The 19,611-nt window shown below is 43.4% G+C and overlaps 1 protein-coding gene across 2 annotated transcripts; it reads left to right on the top strand.

Annotated features, from left to right (window-relative positions):
• Positions 1-9,028: 9,028 nt before the first annotated feature.
• LOC125536632 (B3 domain-containing protein Os07g0563300-like) lies at positions 9,029-19,094 on the top strand. Of its 2 annotated transcripts, none has more exons than XM_048699885.2 (12): positions 9,029-9,451; positions 9,757-9,838; positions 9,942-10,043; positions 10,557-11,404; positions 11,571-11,667; positions 12,670-12,844; positions 14,929-14,999; positions 15,412-15,816; positions 16,119-16,168; positions 16,521-16,634; positions 17,439-17,506; positions 18,214-19,094. In XM_048699885.2, exons 1-12 carry the CDS (start codon positions 9,129-9,131, stop codon positions 18,771-18,773), a joined length of 2,895 nt encoding a protein of 964 aa, XP_048555842.2. In that variant the 5' UTR covers positions 9,029-9,128; the 3' UTR covers positions 18,774-19,094. The 2 variants fall into 2 exon arrangements, with proteins under 2 accessions (XP_048555842.2, XP_048555843.2); XM_048699886.2 differs by having other exon boundaries at positions 9,031-9,451; positions 10,557-11,386.
• The last annotated feature ends 517 nt before the right edge of the window (positions 19,095-19,611 follow it).

The following is a 19,611-nucleotide window of genomic DNA, read 5'->3' as shown; positions in this document are numbered from 1 at the left end:
ATAAAGACCGGATAGGTCACCAGCGGTGGCCTCCACGGGATAGAAGCAACGACATCCTCCCGTGTTCTATTTCTCCTCGATGATGGCGGCGGACACAAACGTGCGGGCTGCCACCTCGTCGACATCCACGCAGCCGGCTTCTTTCTTTGTCTGCATGGTGTAGCTACGCGCGCGTCGACCACGGATGGCGTGGGCGCAGACACTGGAGGCGCGGTACGACGCGGCGGCGTCGACGGTAGCGACGATGCACGTGCCGCCGTGCTCCCCGCCGTGTCGGCCTGGAGCAGCTCGCCACTCCTCCGTGAGCTGGCTTGGAATGGCGAGCTGCTCCGTCGGTCTTGTAGGTGGAGCAGCGAGCTGCCTCTCACGTATCCGGCGGGCTCGACGGGCCACCCAGCCGTCTTTTATGCCGGAGAACTGCTCTTCCGACTCGTCGGATGCCATCGAAAGAATGAAGAAAATGGTGAGAGATGGGGAGCGGTGGAACGGTGCGATTCTTACTCGGCGTTTGGCCTCGTTTAAACAGAAGGCGGACGGGAAGAGCCTACTCGGCGCTGCGTTTAATGTCAGCCCGCTCGTGAACGTACATGTGGCCGGAGTTGGTTTCTCGACTTCCACGCGACTTTAATGAAGATGTTTGAATGCGACGAGGAGGCGCGTTCAGCCAGGTGTGCAGCGAGCGGCGCCCTCAGTTGACGCACTGCTTCAATAGCAGAGGCACTGAAAGGTCGTGTCCGCCCTGAGATACAATCAATGTGGCTGACCTCCTTTTCTCATAAAGTCTCTAGAAGCACCTGCTGTTAATTTATAACGCATTTCTGTTGTCTCTATGTAAACTATGCAAAAATATATTATTTAAAATCTTACCGCCCACTACATCATCATATTGTACATTTTCTTATCGTGTGGTTGATCTGGTTCAATTGTCTTTTTTGAAAATAATTAATGCAATAGTAGCTTAGCCATGCACACGCGTATTCTTACTAGTCGCGTACGTAGTCTTGGAAACTAATCCTTCCGTTCGGAATTACTTGTCATAGAAATGAATGTATCTAAATGTATTTTAGCTCAGATACATCCATTTTCGAGACAAATAATTCTGAACGAGTAGCTAATTAATGCACGAGGCGTGCATGCATGAGCTAATTACTTCATGCTCATTCGTGTGCATTTGAATGTACGCATGAAATTAGGTTTCCCCGACATTTGAACGAAAACTGATCGATATACACACAGTTTGTGCTAAAAAGAGAGCACGTCCATTCGACGGGCACACTCGTGTATGTGCAGTCCGCACAGGCGTAGCAACCTGAATTGAACGTAAAAAAGCCAAATTGAAAACAGAATATAATATTCAGAAAAATAAAACAGAATATACACACAGTTTTTCGTTTCCTTTTTGCGGGAAGAATAGTGTTGTTTCTTCTGACGGGAATCATTCAAGTTGTTTTTGTTCTGGCAACATATATGCACTGCTATCTATGATTCCCAAAATGGAATTAGCTTTTTCCTTTTGGGTGGGTCTTCGGGCTTCGACGTTTAGAGCATCTTCAATACATGATATAAATGCAAAAATAACTAATTTTTGCATCACTGAGGTAAAAAAAATCCCTTTTCAATATATAATGTAGATGAAAAAAAATACATTTTCGCCACCTGAAGATGTAAAATACAACACCTTGAGTTGCAAATTTACATCTTCACCTACACGAGATGTAAAAATGGCAGTGGCGTGCCAACTGCCCAACTGCCTTCATTTCGCTTTTGCCCACCCGACCCTCGGCCGCCCATCGCCGCCGCCACCGCCGCCTGCCCACCTCCGATCCCGCCGCGACTCCGCTCGCCTGTCGCTCGCCGGAGTAGCGACGACTGCCCCCCTCCCCCCGGTCGTCGATTCGATTTCGGCCGCCGCTTCGAATCGAAGCTTCGCTGGAGGTTCGGCTGCCGTAATGGCTTCCACGGCGCGGTCGTGGACGGGTTGAGCTTGTTCCTAGCCTCGATCCACCGCCGGAGGTAGGGGAAGGGCACCACGCCGCCCGCCTCCATCGTTTTTCCCGCCACATGAAGTCGGCCGCCCCTCCAACGCTCTTCCGCCGCCCCTACGCCGCTTATCCTCCTCTCTTCGCCTCGAATCACCGCTCCTCTGTCGTTGCACCGCCGCCGTCCTGCCGCCCTGATCCGCGTCGCCACCATCCTGATTCACCACCCCGCCGCCCCGACGTTGCCCCGTCGCCGCCGCCCCGAATCGCGTTGTGCTGCCGCCGCCCACTAGTTTTACATCTCCATTTTGCATCATTTTATTGGAGTTGCTCTTTTACAACTCCAATATACATCATCTATTGGAGTTGTCTCTTTTTTGAAGATGTAAAAAGAAGTTCTTGGTGATGTAAATTTTTACATCTCTAAATTTGCATCTTCTATTGGAGATGCTCTTATGTTAACAACCATGCACACACTTAATATTACGTGCATGATACTATTAGTTTTACGTCCCCTATTTACATGACGTAAAATTATAAACGTAAAAACATAGAGTAAAATATACATAAAACATGTTTTGTGTGGTTTTATGATTTATATCTTGGTTTTCTTATGCCAATTTTGTGTAATGAATCAATATGAAACTTACTATTTGTATACCAAACGTAATTTTTAATACAATGACATAAGAGTACATCATATGCGAAATAACTTATTCTGCATCATGTGTGATGAATAACATTACTATTTATATATAATTCCACAATATAGTGCATATTAGGGGTTTTAAGTCAAACATGTCTATATTCTATAGGAAAAAACATCCACATTACAAAAATAGTATCAAAGGTACCATTAAATTCATCATGAAGTGTATTTCTATTTTTTTAATTTAGTGTTCTATATGCTTGTGCCTGATAGTTTATTCTGTAAACTTGGCCCAACGTAGACATGTTTGACTTTTGAGCAAACTAATATGCGCTACACTGTGGAATGGAGGGAGTATATAACAAATCTCTTTTCAACAAGTGACTATTCATATTGATCATTGATTCACCCATGATTTAAAGTAGTTGGCTTTGTTGAGCAATGATTTCTATGAATAGGTATATCAACCTACATGTATCATTGACCTGCATATACATAAAATCTTCTATATATGCGAATTGCAATTTATCTATAGCATAAGACCATAGGGTGGCATATCTACGGAATAGTGCAGATGCTTTCTCTTGGTCATATAACTACACACATTTTTTCTGCTACATGATTTCCCCGAAGTATTAGATCCCATTGGGTTAACATGTAAATAGTTGTGTTTTATACAAGAAGGGCTTACGCATAAATCAAGTGGTTTATCCATTGGTTAACCAGCAGACCTTTCACGCAACAGGAAAGAGGTGCCAACATCAAAAGCAAACTTTTAGCGAATTAGACGGGCCATTAAATCTTAATCACTTAAATAAGCAAAACACCGACACAAGGTCCAATGAAGACCCGCCACTTCCATGGGTTATTTTTATCTATATGTGGTTATGTCATATTTATAGCACGTTACGGTACCACTTCCATAACTTATGGTGTGTGTTGGACGGTTAGGGGGGAGGAGAGCGGTATTCTAGCCCAATAGCTCGGAGACGGGTCTGGTTTTAGTAAAGACATGCCCAATGTTGGATAATTATCATGAGCATTTTTCCAGGCTTTTAAGGCCCAATACGAATAAGGGCTGGATATTTTTTTTGAAAGAATTTCTAAGTTAGTTAGGGGCGTCTTTGGGCCGACTGACTAATCAACAATCCTAGGCAATATCGTAGAACTATTCTTTCCATGTGATTAATTACTTCAGTTACCGAATGAATGCAAGATTTAGAACAACTGGTCGAATATTTCCATATATCAAATTCGTATGATCTTCTACACACACATTAAAGGCACGTCTATGCCAAAGATAAATGTGGTTCTTGAGATATTGTTAATTAATGATTTTGCATAGAGATATCCTAATGAAAAAAACTTCCAGGCTGTCATTGACACCAACAATTATGTTTGTAGATTGCCCCTTCCCCAAGATTCGGCAGTGCTTCATGTTTGCAACAAACCTCGCTACCATGTCAATGAAACACCAAGTAATTCAATCCATAACAAGATAAATTTTTAATCCTCTATAACAACACTACAAAATTTAAATACTAGAAAATAACCAGCACAAACATCTTTCCAAGCTTTTAGGCCCAAAACGAATAAGGGACAAGTATTTACCAAAAGAATTCCCAAATTAATCCGAGGCATCTTCGGCCCAGTATCTAGTCAGTGATCCTAGGAAATACAATATAACTAATTCTAAAAAAGGAAATACCACAGGACATCTTTTCCTTGCATGTGATTAATTACCCCAGTTACAGAATGAATGCAGAACAGTTGACCAGATATTCCCTATATCAAAAATGGATGTAAAGTTTAGATCATCTGGGAAATATTGTCTACATCAAATTCAAATAGTCTTCTACATGAACATTAAAGGCACATCTATACCAAATATATAGATGGTTTCTAAGAGATCATTAATGATTTTGCATAGAGAATTCGTAATGGAAGAAACTATCAAGTAGTCACTGACCCAACAATTTTATTTGTAGGTTACCCTTCCTAAAGACCAACCATTGTTTCATGTGTGCTCACAAACTAAGATCATGAGATGCCAAATAATTAAATTGTAACAAGATAACATTTTAAACCTATAAAACGACATAAAATTTAAATACTAGAATATAAACATCACATGCATATTTTTAGGCTTTGAAGGCCCAATAAGAATAAGGGCCAAATATTCTCAAAAAATCCCCAATTTAACCCGATGCATCTTCGGCCCACCGACTTGTCAATGATCCTCGTCAACATCGTAGAACTATTTTTCCAACATCGTAGAACTATTTTTCCTTGCATGCGATTAATTACTGCATCTACCGAATGAATGCAAGGTTTAGAACAGTTGACCAAATATTTCCCTATATCAAATTCATATAATCACCAACATTAAAGTCACATCTATACCAAAAATAGATGTGGTTCTTAAGAAATTGCTAACGATTTTGGGTAGAGATATAGTAACGGAAGAAACTTCCAAGCTGTCATTGACCCATTTTTTTGTGTGTAGGTTGCCCTTCCTGAAGACTCTCCATTGCTTCGTGTGTGCTCACAAACCAAGTTCATGAGACACCAAGCAATTAAATTTGTAGCAAGATAACATTTTAAACATATAAAACAACATAAACTTTAATACTAGAAAATAAACATCACAAAAAAATTTCCACGATTTGAAGACGCAATAAGAAAGGGCCAAATATTCTCAAAAGAATTCCCATGTTAACCCGAGGCATCTTCGGCCCACTGACTAGTCATCGATCCCCATCAACATCGCAAAGCTATATTTCCTTGCATGCGATTAATTACTCCAACTACTGAACGAATGCAATGTTTAGAACAGTTGGCCAAATATTTTCGTACATCAAATTCGTATAATCACGAACATTGAAGGCACGTCTATACCAAAGATAGAGATGGTTCTTAAGAGACCGCTAACGATTTTGCATAGAGATACCGTAACGGAAGAAACTTCCAGGTTGTCATTGACCCAAGAATTTTATTTGTAGGTTGCCCTTCCAGAAGACTCTCCATTGCTCCATGTGTTCTCACAAACCAAATTCACGAGAAACCAAGTAATTAAATCCTAAACCTATAAAACAACATAAAATTTAAATACTAGAAAAATAAACATCACAAACATATTTCTAGGATTTGAAGGCCCAATAAGAATAAGGACTAAATATTCTCAAAATCATCCCCAAGTTAACCCGAGGCATCTTCGGCCCACCAACTAGTCAACAATCCTTGTCAACATCGTAGAGTTTTTCTTCCTTGCATGCGATAAATTACTCCAGCCACTGATTGAATGCAAGGTTAGAATAGTTGGCCAAATATTTCCCTACATCAATTTTGTATAATCGCGAACATTAAAGGCACATCTATATCAAAGATAGAGGTGATTCTTAAGAGATTGCTAATGATTTTGCATAGAGATATCGGGTAATGGAATAAACTTCCAAGCTGTCATTGACCCAACAATTTTGTTTGTAGGCTGCCCTTCTTGACGACTCTCCGTTGCTTCATGTGTGCTCACAAAGCAAGTTCACGAGACACTAAGTAATTAAATCTTAAACCTATAAAATAACATAAAATTAATACTACAAAATAAACATCACAAACATATTTTCTAGGCTTTGAAGGCCCAATAAAAATAAGGGCCAAATATTCTAAAAAGAATTCCCAAGTTAACCCGAGGCATCTTCGTCCCACACTAGTCATCGATCCCCATCAACATCGTAGAGCTATATTTCCTTGCATGCGATTAATTACTCCAACTAGTGAATGAATGCAAGGTTTAGAATAGTTGGCCAAATATTTCCCTATATCAAATTCGTATAAACACGAACATTAAAGGCACATCTATGCCAAAGATAGAGGTGGTTCTTAAGAGATTGCTAACGCTTTTGCATACAGATGTTGTAGCGAAAGAAACTTCCAGACTGTCATTACCCCCAGCAGTTTCAAGGTTACCCCTTCATGAAGATTTGCCATTGCTTCCCGTGTTCAACATGATTTAACCTCACCGATCATGTTCATGTTCATGATACACCAAAGCAATTATATCCATAAAAGATAAAATTTTAACCTCGAAAATAACATAAATCTAAAATACTAGAAAATAAACACCACAAACATCTTTCGAGACTTTCAAGGACCAATGTGAATAAGGGTGGAATATTTCTAAAAAAATATTAGTCAATGACTCTCGGCAATATCATATATAGCCATTCCCTTACTAAGTCAATGCATTGCTAAGAACATCTGACTAAATATTTGCCAATAATCAAATTCGCATAGTCTTCTAGATAAACATAAACGTTACATCTTCACCGAAAATAGAGGTGGTAACGTATTCGCAAAAAGAAGAAGAAAATAGAGGTGGTAACCGAAGAAACTGCCAGGCTACCATTGACGACCCCGGCAATTATGTTTGTAGATTGCCCCTTCGCGAAGATTCGCCATGGCTTCATATCCGCGACATGGGAAACCATATTCATGCAACACCAAGTAACCAAACCCATACTGAGGATAAAAAATTGAAACCTCTAATAAAACAACATATATAAAATCTAAAGAATCCAGGAAGCAAAAAGCTTCCCTATAAACAATTGCGTGTGGGAATTCCTGTTTGTTGCATGTTGATCACACATCTCAAGGACGTACGTACGTGCGCGCACTATTCGCCCACTTGGTGCCGATTCCAACCACTCTGTTCGCGCGACAAGGACGGCACACAGGCGAGACGGAACAACGCCCGTAGAGTACTTACAAATACAAATGTACAACGGCAGCACAGCAGGTACGTAGCACTACTCGATGCAAAAAAAAAAAGCACGTAGCACTACGTTCGAGTCTGGATGAATATGCATGGCGCATGCGTGGATCAACGTCGCGAATCTAAAAGCACGGGCGTGCCGTCCTCGTCACGCTGAGCCGCGCGCAGCCGCAGGCCACGCGAAAAGTATAAAAATGAAAAGACCGTTTCTTTCCATGTAAGCTGCTGCCAGGTGGGCCGCACCAGGCACCATGGCGGGCCGTCCGCGCGGTGGGGGCCGCGTGCCGCTGTCTCGACCGGCGCGCCGCGACGAAGCCCGCCCGCCCGCCCGCCCGCACGACGTGTCTCCGGCTGCCCTAGTGGTGGCAGGAAACGATTCTTTTTCCGTGCGTGCGTGACGGGGGAAACCGATGGCTTGGCGCTCCGGTGGCGTGCGTGCATGGGCTTTGTTTTGCGAGACGAGATGCGCTCGCCGGGCCACCGCCCCGCCCCGCATCGCACTCCTCCACTCGTTCACGTACCTCGCCGGGCCGGGGCACGAGGACAAGGCGAGCGGACCCCGCCGCGCACCGGCGTTGGTGATTTTGTTCCGTTCCCCGTCCTTCCCTCCTCACGTCCCTTCCCCTCCTTCGCCCGCCGCCGCGCGCGGCCCCGGCCTATAGATTCCCGCCCACGCGCACGTACCGGCGTGTACGCACCTGCTAGTTAACGGCGGATTGTACGTAGTTCCGTTCACGCCTGGCTGTATCGTCGTGCACGTACGTACCTACGTACGTAGGCAGTAGGTACGTGGTGCGGTAGAAGAGCAAGGGGCCGGCATTATTTGTTTGATTAGACTATAGACGAGGGACCTCCGGCGGCGTCCCTAATCTCTACTGGCAGTACGAGTATATATTAATAATCAGGAAACACCAGAGGGGAGGTCGTTCTCGTCGTGTTATTTTACCGCCGTTCACGCTGGACCAAGATTGGATCGGGGATCAGGAGCGAGCGAACGAACCAACCAACGTGCATGCATGGAGCACGTTTTGCTCCGTTTGACCTTCCTTCATCAACAAGATCCCACGACATATATATCGATAAAAAATCATAGGGTTGTGTCATTTTTGTCTGTGAGACTGTTTTCAACTTCCACCTAACATCAGTTAGCTTTAGCCTGGATAAAAGTTGCATCCTTACGTAAGCAACGATATATATATATGTTTTATAAATGCGACAAATTCTGGACGGTTTTTGCACGATGCAGCACATCAAACCGTCCATTGTAGAGCAAAATTGGATAGCACCGTTCAATCCTCCATGAAGTTCGGCTGGCAACTGTCGTCCGCACAGTAGTTTCAATATTTTTTTTGTACTACAAATGGTAATACGTACTGTACTACAGAAGCACGTAGTACTCTGTATTATTATATGTATATAAGTATATGCAAGGGTATGGATGAGAAATGGAGAAAGCTTGTATGGTGGCGTATAGCATGGTGGGAGGGTGGGAGGTGAGTCCGAGGCGTTTCGTGTACACGTAGCGAGAGCAATCCAGACGCTGGGTACTACTACTACTTTTCTGCGACACGCTTTAAAAGCCTCCTCCTCCTCGCGTCGCCTCGCCCCTCCTCCCCCCTCCGCTCGCTCGCTCGCCATATTTCCCTGCGCCCCCACGATTCCCACGCCTCCCCAAAACCCCCCCTCGGGCCGCCCCGCCCCCCCGCACCGCCGGCCTAGGGTTCCGGCCATGTCCTCGTCGGGGCCGCCGAACCCCATCGCGCCCGCGCACGCCACTGTCCTCACCGGCACCCCCATGTCGGTGCAGCCGCAGCCCAAGCCGCCCCCGCCGCCGCAGCAGCCGTCCGGCTCCGCCGCGCCGCCGCCGTCCCAGCAGACGCAGACGCAGCACCAACAGCAGCAGCAACAGCAGGGCCCTCCGCCCGCTTCGCTCCAGCAGCGGCCCAGGATCTGCTTCAACGCGCACTGCAAGGACCCCAAATCCGAGGGCCCGCGCCGCCGCGGCTGGCGCCTCCGCTCCGGCGACTACGCCGAGCTCTGCGACCGATGCTAGTACGTACGGTAACCCTTCTCTAATCGAATCTCCTGCCCCTCCCTCCCTCCGCCCCAATCGCGCCCGCTCGATTCGTGCGCCCGGGGAGAGCGAGCTCGCTCCCTCCCTCCGCCCCCACGGAGGCGGATTCGCCTATGGCGCACACCGGATCTACGTGGAGTGATCGCTACGTCGGCGCGATTTCGGCGGATACGCGGGGGTTTTCTGTAAAGTTGGTGGTTTCCGGGAGCGCTTTGACTTGCGTACGACGACTCCTGGTGCCTGATGCATGCATGCATGTGTGTTTTCTGTTTTCTGTGAGCAGTGGTTCGTTCGAGCATGGGACCTTCTGCGAGACCTTCCACTCGGAGGTGGCCGGATGGAGGAAATGCGAAGCGTGCGGGAAGGTGTGTACGCCTGCATGCCGCTGATTCTCTAGCCTTTATGGCTCTACTCGTGATTTGTGCTTGCTGATTGATCCGTCTCTGTATTTCGGTTCTTGCTGGGCAGAGGCTACATTGTGGGTGCATCGTCTCAGTCCATGCGTATGCGCTGCTCGACGCTGGCGGAGTTGACTGCATCCTATGTGCTCGCAAGTCCTATGCGGCAATGGTATGGCATCAATTTTTTCACTCTTGCGTAAGAATTTACTATTATTGGGCTGATGGTAACGAGGACACTATCTTATGAAATATGTTGTCTCTGTTTTGCATACCGGCACTTTAAGCTGGTGAACTCTGATCAATTTGCATGTGCAGAGATTTTACAAATTTGCATTTGGATGGTTTGCAGAATGGTTTCACTTGCACTCTAGTTATGCTCACCTCCTTTTTATTAGTGTACATTCGAACTGAAAACATCCATCATTCATAGCTGTACTCTAGCTATGCTGTTTTGTTGCCAGCATTAGTTAGGTGCAACCCTGATGTTATCTGTCTGAAGCCCAGTTTCTACTTTTCGCATGCCATTTACCATAGCTGGCAATTGATTTATGTGAAGGATGTCTCTATTAGGCATTGAAGTGTTTATATTTGCTGAAGCTGCTGGAGCTTTGCAATTTTCTTGTGTTCTGTGAAGTTCACATTCTAACCCTTGTTGATGCTAATTGTTTCTTATGCTTGTTAGGCACCAAGTCAGATGTGGTCAACTCCTACTGTGCATATGCCTCAAAATGTTGCTGACAGAAAAGACAGTTATGTAAAGAGTTGGAGACCTCCTACGGGCCAGATTTCAAGTCAGTGGCGACAGAATCACCAGCTGTGGAACATGTCCACTATACAATCGGACTTGCAGCAACGTCTAGCTTATGAGTTTGATAGGCCAAGTGGCAGTGAAAAATTACCTCCAGGGCGCACTTTTATTCATGCCCAGGAAAAGAAATCTGATGACATGCATGACAGACCAACAACACCTGCCGGCATGGGCCAGATTATAAGGGACAGATATGCCAATGGGCTCGGACAGCAGACAAGCATGGATCCGACACACTCCTCTACGCCCTACCAGAGAGAAGGACCAAATCCAAATAGCCTTCATGATCCTAGTCACCATGTAGGAGAAAGCGACCCTTTGTCTTCAAGGAAAGGGATAATTTCAGATGGTGGTTCTACTGTATCTACTGGCTTTAAGCTTGATTCACATCATCCATCCATTCTAAAGGATGATGCGGCGTCAACCCTGCCGACAATGGGTGGCTACACTATCACTAATTATCCACCGGTACCTGGACGAAGCGACCATCTCAGAATCATACCTAATAATCCGCAACAACCACCCACCACGGTGCCCCTCTCAGTAGTGCAAAAACAGTTCTATTCCCATAGTGTCATTGAGCCCAACTACCAAGCGCAATTCCGTAATGGAAAGCCCAGAATGGATCCAAAGGCGAGATCAGAATTACTTCCCCGCTACTGGCCTAGAATAACAGATAAAGAGCTACAGCACTTATCGGGAGAGTATCCAAAAAACTCTACGTATCTTCATGAGCAATTTCCTCTTAGACAATATATTCCTCTCTATTCTAGTAATTAATAATAACATAAGCTCATTTTTTTTAATAATGACATCTTGAATTATATCAAAATTATTTTTTTAAAGACTTATTATCTATATGTAAGTGTCTCCTTAACACTCCTACAGTTCGAATTCTGTTATTACTCCTTTGTTCGAGAAAATGTTAAGTGCCAGTGATGCTGGTCGAATTGGTCGTTTGGTGTTGCCAAAGAAATGTGCTGAGGTAAGTTGATTCACTATGTCATTCTTAATTATACCTTCGTTAATTTGTAGATTCTCCATGATTAAATTATGTTAAGGCTACTGTCCATGGAAATTTTCTTTCACTGGTGCTTACTTATTCTGTATGTATGGTAATGATCCTGGAAAATACAAAGATCCCGGTCTTCAAGGAGATCGTTTTTAAAGAATTCGGAAAACACATTTTGGAGTTCCAAAAATCTTGATTTTTCTTCACAAGTGCATGTGGATGTTCACTATGCACTTGTAGAATTTCATGAAGAAATATGATTAGTTGTGTTCTACACCTAGATCTATTGATGTAATATTTTTCTATTATATAGATCAACAGAGTCTTTTTGCAGCGCACAAATTAAAAAGGACACATCTACATGTACACAAGGCCTGTTTCCAAAATCTTTTGTAACTTCTACTCCCTTCGTTCCTAAATATAAGACATTTTGGTAGTTCAAATTGATTTAACTACCCAAACGTCTTATATTTAGGAACGGAGGGAGCAGTTATGATTTTTTATATTTTTGAAAAATCTGGACTTGACATGATCCATTCTTTTCCTGTCACTTGGTTTGCTAACTAATCTTGAACCATATTATTTTTGTCAGTAATCCAATGAGCTAGATTAACCTGATATGTGACTAAGTTCTGTAGAATGGTGGTATCAGCAACTAATCTTCTTCCCAGATGTTTTAAATACAAGTAGAGTTTGCTGGAGAAAACATGTTTGAATTTTGAAGCCTTAGTATAATAGGATATGTATGGATTTTGTATACTACTCCCTCCATTCCTAAATATAAGTCTTTCTAGAGATTTCAATATGGACTACATACGGATGTATATAGACATATTTTAGAGTGTAGATTCATTCATTTTGCTCCGTAGGTAGTCCATATTGGAATCTCTAGAAATACTTGTATTTAGGAGCAGAGGGAGTAGGTGTTTTAGTTCTTAGAAGAGAACCACCCTCATGTAAAATCATTTTGTATAGGCATACTTCCCTCCAATCTCTCAGCCAGAAGGACTTCCCTTAAAAGTTCAGGATGCCAGTGGTAAGGAATGGGTGTTCCAGTTCCGTTTCTGGCCCAATAATAACAGCAGGATGTATGTATTGGAGGGTGTCACACCTTGCATTCAGTCGATGCACTTACAAGCGGGCGATACAGGTAGATATTCTGTCTTAAAAACATGCAATGCACTAGATGTCGAATATATTAGCTTAATATAAAACCTAAGAGTAATAGCGTTACTTAGCATGGGTATAACAAATTAGTACCCCATTAGGTTTTTTCCTTGTACCATGATATCACACAGTACACATCTTGTACAGATAGAAATACCATGATCTGGCAATGTTTCTTATCCACTAGATTGGGGCATGTGATTGTAATTCGTTGCTATATCCTGTTTGCTGTTCTATTACATTAATGCTACCTTTCTTAATAATATTACCTTTCCTGATCTTATATTTGAATTGTTGGTGTCTTGATTTACATATCTTTCTCCATATCATATGTAAATTTCCCTTATTCAACCTTCAATTTTTGTCGAAGGTCATCATCCAGTCTCAAACTCTAATACCGTGTAAAATGCACCCTCGAGCTCGTAAAGACCATCCACCCCTTGGGTCCATCCAAAGCTGTTTGTGCTGATTTGAATGTCACATGCGTACATCAAACAATTAACAGAAAAAAATGCAGGGATTCTCATGTCAGTCTTCTCCATCTCCTCTCGCGTCTTCTTTACTACGTCTCTTTTCACCCTATTTCTCAGGGCCACCAGTATCTAGACTCCCTATTCATGGCCTCTCCACCCTCACACCAGCACCCTCCACCATGTCCGTTGTCCTTCTCATCATTGTGTCATGTTATGCTCTTGCCGTAGTTGCACTGCATCCATATCACAGCTGTACAGCACAGCCTCCACATTTTGTCCACGACAGACACTGTTTCTGATGACACCTAAGAGATGTGGATCACTACAACAACTAGAATGGCTTGATAGGGCTAGGTTGACACAATGTAGGTCGCACATCCATTATATGACATCCGGGTTAATAAGATTGATAGACTACTCATATCAACAAGGAGTTCCTTATTTTCTGGGTGTCCATCGGCAAAGAACCTCAAAGTTAAGTGTGCTTGGCTTGGAGTAATTTGAGGGTGGGTGACTGACTGGGAAGTTGATTCTGGGTGTGCACAAGTGAGGACAAAATGCGCAGGAAAGACCATAGTTACCTGATTCGCAATTCGCTCGGTTCACAATTTGAATCCGCGATTCGGAATTAGCTATATCTACCGAGTCGGATTCGGCGGGGGGTACACATCTCAGATTCACGAACGTAGAAGGGGTTTGCAAACCCGGCAATTACGATTCGCCGCCTCTAGTATAGTGTATTTTTCTTTTATATGGAGACGTACACGCTAGGTGGGCCACATCTGATCCATGTACGTAACAAAAGAACAGCCCATTAAGCCCACTAGAGAATGGAAACCCAATATAAAAGAACAGCCCATTAAGCCCACTAGAGAATGGAAACGCAATATGCTGGCTTTAGGTCGAGACTTCCTAGCGATCCCAGCCGCCACACACACAGCACGCACACATCTTCTACCTCATGGCTTCAGGCATGCATCTCTCCTTTGTTCTTATTCTAGCACGTCTCTCCCTTCGCGCTCGTGCTCTGGCGGATGTAGGAGACGAATGAGGAGAAAACTTGACCGATTAGGGTTCGGCGAATCGGGCACCGATTTCCGTTAGAACCGACTGAGTTTGAACTCCGATCTGGGTTGTTAGATCTAGATTGGAGTTCGAGGCCTCTCCCAGCGAATCTGGTAACTACGGGAAAGACTCATGTAGGTCTGTGGGGCCAGTCTAGATCCTAGGTGGTAGCCAGGCGTAGCGGCCTTATACCCAGTAGCCAGTCCAGGGATCATTACACATTATGTGGCTATGTTGGAGCGGCAGCTTCAAAGCAGGCCTTGAGAGGAAGGAGGGCCACCATGTTAGTGAAGACCACCACTATCAATGACAACCACTCTGGAATGGGCAGAAAGGGGTAAAGTCAATGGTCTTAAGAATTTGAGATTGTTTCGAAACATTGTTATGTTGAAAAGGATTTGGGCAATATCTGAAGGCTGCAATGGTCTTTTTCCCTTCTCATTTGAGATTCACTTATTTTATTTTAATTTTTTCTTAAGAAAGTGGTCATGTGTTTTGCTGATAACTCATCCCATTTAATATTGTTCAGTAAGTTTCAGCCGAATAGATCCAGAAGGGAAGCTGGTCATGGGATTCAGAAAGACAAAGACTCAAGAACAGGTACGGTGTTACTTAAGTATGTTGTGTTGTGGCTTCCCTGGAGGATAGCTCTAAAATTCAATCTTTTGTTACAGTTCATGCAGCTTGTATATTGCTATTTGCTTGAACGATGGTCGAATGCAGATTCAATTGTGTTCTTTTGGTTGCTTAATGCCTGATGAAGTATTATCATATACATGCATAGGGCATGTCTCCGTTCTTGACAATTTAGATGTTCTGCTGCATCCTGTTGTACCGTCAAGTCTTAAGATCTCCTGTTCATATGCTAGATGTTCTGCTGCATCCTGTTGTACCGTCAAGTCTTAAGATCTCCTGTTCATATGCTAGATCTTTTGATATCATAACTATGCTGGCTATTGACAAAATAATTGCTGGAATAGTTTGTTTGACTATAAGTTTATATGTTGATCAGATATTCCGTCAGGAAGAACCAACAAAGCCTGCAAATGCTGCACCAAATCTTCCAGATGTGAATGTTAATGTCAGTGCTCCAGATTCTAGTCCGAACTCTTCGTTAGCGCGACCAAATAAAGTCAACACAGAGAACAAAGACTCTAGCCCTGTGGAACAAGCTGCCTCTAAAATAGACAAAGGTGGAGTAGCACAGAAAGAAGGGCCGGGAACTGTTCGCACATCCCCCGGACCTGTGAAGAGAAAAGCAACTTCTATCGGTCCAAAGATTAAACGGTTCCGGATCGATAACGAGGAATCCATGGAATTAAAGATAACATGGGAGGAGGCTCAAGAATTGCTTCGCCCTCCCCTGAAGGCCCCTTCGGTTGTTATTGTTGATGGCCATGAGTTTGAGGAATATGAGGTATGTCATTCTTCTCAAATATCACTTGTGGTCTTTCGTCTGTTCCGGAAAAAAAACTTGTGGTCTTCTGATAAATAGTACTCCCTCCGATCCAAAAAAAATGTCACACTTTTGAACTAGTTTTGAACTAAGGTTATTTCAAAACTGCGACACTCTTTTTGGATCAGAGGGAGTAGTACATATGTTTATTCTGATATTTTATTTTGTGGCACATAGCTTACCAGTGAACTTGTATTATTGCATGATTTATTTTCTCTTATGTACTTGTTATGAAAAGACTAAAACTTACATGTTTTTCGCAGGAGCCACCAGTACTTGGGAGGAAGACATATTTTGTGACTGACCAATCAGGGTAATGTTTTCAGAATGATTTTTCTTGGCATGTGCATTTGACATGTGTGTAGAGATGGAACAAATGAGGCCTCCTTTTCTTATTGAAATGAATGCTTAATTCAACAGTCTGCTCAACATATTTATCTACTTACCTTTTTCTGTCAGTGAGTTCCTTGCTGTGCTCTAGCCTCTAGGTTTTAGTTGCAACAACATGTAATAATTGACCTTTGTGTTCCTATCTGGGAGTGGTGGAATGCCAGTGCCAAAACCTAGGCTGCCATATATCAATTTAACTCCTATGGAGTTCTATCTGTAAGATTTCCCGCATTGTTAACTTCTGCTTGCTTCTTATAGTTTATTTATTTTATCAGTGAGAATCATCAGTGGGCTCAGTGTGAGGATTGTTCCAAATGGCGGAAACTGCCAGTAGACGCCCTTTTACCCTCTAAGTGGACCTGTTCCGACAATAAATGGGATCCTGAAAGGTGACATACTGTTCTGTGTTGGCTGATTATTTCGTTATCATCGTACATTTTTATCTAGTTTCACTCGTATTGTTTATTATGATTAGCTAACAGTACAATACTGTACTAGTTACTGGTACAATGATGAACCATCTTTACAAATTACAATTATCTAGTCCTCAAAAATAGCAAATCATGTTTAGGAAAAAAAAGTTACCTTTCAAGTGGACATGCTGTAAAAGACATGTTTTTTTGAGGTTGAGAACTAGTATTCTTATTTTCCTGATATGTTCTCGTGGGGAACAACAATCATGTATCTGATCTACATGCCATCAAAATATGAGGAAAGAACCCCAGACAGAGACACTGATATTCTTGACATTGTGCAACTTACGGTAAACTTCATAAGGAAAATACTTATCCCTCAAACAAGTCCTCGCTGGGCACAGATGGGCCTTTTTCGTGCTAGTGCTAGAGAATGCCACATGTATTTGCTATGTAGTGTGCCAAATTGAAGCATATCTATTTTTACTGAAAGCTACAGAACACCATGGAGAAATTGTGTTACGACAAGTGGCTGAAATCTCTTACCCAACTGGATGTTCATAAACTTCTTTATTATTGAGCTCAACAATAGTACTCCCTCTGTTCACTTTTATAAGACCTTGAAGACATTTCAGACAATGTGCAAAACAGCCTATTTTGAGTTGTCTGAAACGACTTACAAAAGTGAACGGAGGGAGTAACTATCTTGCCACCGAGGGGAGAATGATTTGCTCCTACTTATATTTTAGCTGTTGAGCTGATTGTTGTTTTTGTTTCTAGGATGACCTGTGTCTCTCCACAAGAGGCAAGCATGGAGGAACTTGCAGAACTGATTCCTATAAAAGCAGGTATGGTGGCCTGGAAAGATTTAGACATGGTTATGCAGAAGTTGAATTTTATTACTCCCTACTAAAGTTGTACTAAAGCAGTAACAATTAATATGGATCGGAGGGAGTAGTAGTTATTTCCAAGTAGAAATGCCAAAGATGAATTACAGAGGGATATTTCTTTTAGATATCCACTAACAACAAATGAACAACCGAAGGTGTAAAGGATAACCAATCAAATGTGTACCATTACAAGATGTGCCATAGACATAGCGTAGTCTTAGGTTATGTATGGTTGCGAGCTACAATTTGCCATGGCTAACCCTAACCTCCAATTGTGGATTGCCACACGTTCGCCGTATAGCCCATATAGTATACATCATAGACATAACTTTTTGTCAACTTTTGCCACATTGCCTGAGGTTAGTTGTGGCCTGGACCTTGAACCAAAGTACATGTTAACTAAAATCAGCACGCTGGTTTGCTCAGTTATGTTGGGATTTAGACGATGCTCTTTTTATTGTATTAATAATTTCAAGACTCGCTAGAATCATGTTCAGTGGATGTTTAGGTAATGCATCCTCTAAGTTATCCCTGTTTGCACAAAGACATTGTGATTATCTTGTGTTTGAAACTCTTGTTGAAGAATAGTATGTTGGAGGTAACACTGTACCGTTATGTAATGGCTACTACATATAATGATAGCTTTTGCTTAATTGACATTGCAGGTGCTGCAAAAAAGGCTAAACTTAGGATGGATACTGACAGTATCGATGTTTCGGATGGGTTGGACACTCTGGCAAACCTTGCTATTCTTGGTGAGGGTGAATCTCTTCCTTCCCAGCCAACTACAAAGCATCCCCGACATCGCCCTGGCTGCTCGTGCATTGTCTGCATTCAGCCTCCTAGTGGGAAGGGACCAAAGCACAAGCAGACATGCACCTGCAATGTATGTATGACGGTGCGCCGTCGTTTTAGGACACTGATGCTTCGGCGTGAGAAGCGCGCGTCTGAGAAAGAATCGGAGGAGCCGCCTCGAAAGAAAGAGCAAGGCCAGTCGAGCGAGTCTCCACAAGACCCGCTGCCGGCTAGCACCAGTCCTACTAGCACTCCCCAGAAGGTGAACGGAAATGGTGATGACGCGGAAGAAGCCGTGGAGCATAGCATGGCATCCTCTCCTATGAAGAACCAGATTGACCTGAACATCCAGCCTGAACGGGAAGACGAGCAGTCACCAAAATCAGATGCGGTCGGTGCAATGAGACTTGCGCGAGAGAACGCAGCCTAGTGCGGCTCACCGTAGTGGCGAAAGTGGTGATAGATAACAGCAGATTGGAAACTGTCTATACCAATGGAGATATGCGGCGCCTGGAGTTGTAGTGTAGGTGTTATTACATTTTCCATACAAAAGGATCTAGCTAGTTTCCTTCCTGTTGCGGGGGACATATTTCCCTGTGTTGATGCTATATCGTGTATACCATAGATCAGTCGGTTGGTGCTGTAGGCAGGCCCCGTTGTAGGTATTGCCTACCCTGTATGTATGTGTATTGTAAGAGCAGCGCTCTTCGGCACCATGTCAGCGGCATAATTTATTCATGTATCGACTCAACCATCCCCAACTAGTATGTGCTTCTAATGTCGATAACAAACACTATAGTTCTGTGGAGCTTTTGCGGTGGGTGGGTCGGGGGGTGGGGGGCAGTGTCTGCTTTAAACCCTCGTTTGTTCGTGGACGCAATCTTGGCCTGAAATTGTTTGGACACATGCATATGATTGCTGTGGATGCCGAGAGAGAAGAAAAATAAATAAAGAGAAAATGTAGTCCCGGACATGGTGGGCTGTTCGGACACCCTCGACGTCTTCATTTTCTTCTGACATATATGAGCTGGATTTGAGGGTTTGCCAACAACATGGTTTTTCCCTTGTCTCTCATGTCCGACATGTTTGTATGGACATATGGGGTTTCATTTTCTTCTCACGTATATAGGTTGGATTTGAGGGTTTGCGAGCAACATGGGTTTTCCTTTGTCTCATGTCCAGACATGTTTGTATGGACATATGGGGAGGATTTGAGGTCCCCAGTTGAAGATGCTCTACAACTGGGGTTCTATATCTAGAGAACTCAT

This window comes from Triticum urartu, chromosome 2A, assembly GCF_056163025.1.
Source record: "Triticum urartu cultivar PI428250 chromosome 2A, HENAU_Tu73, whole genome shotgun sequence".
NCBI classification, from domain to species: domain Eukaryota; kingdom Viridiplantae; phylum Streptophyta; class Magnoliopsida; order Poales; family Poaceae; genus Triticum; species Triticum urartu.
Note: the sequence above shows the minus strand (reverse complement) of the source record. Positions and strands in the feature narration are given on the sequence as shown.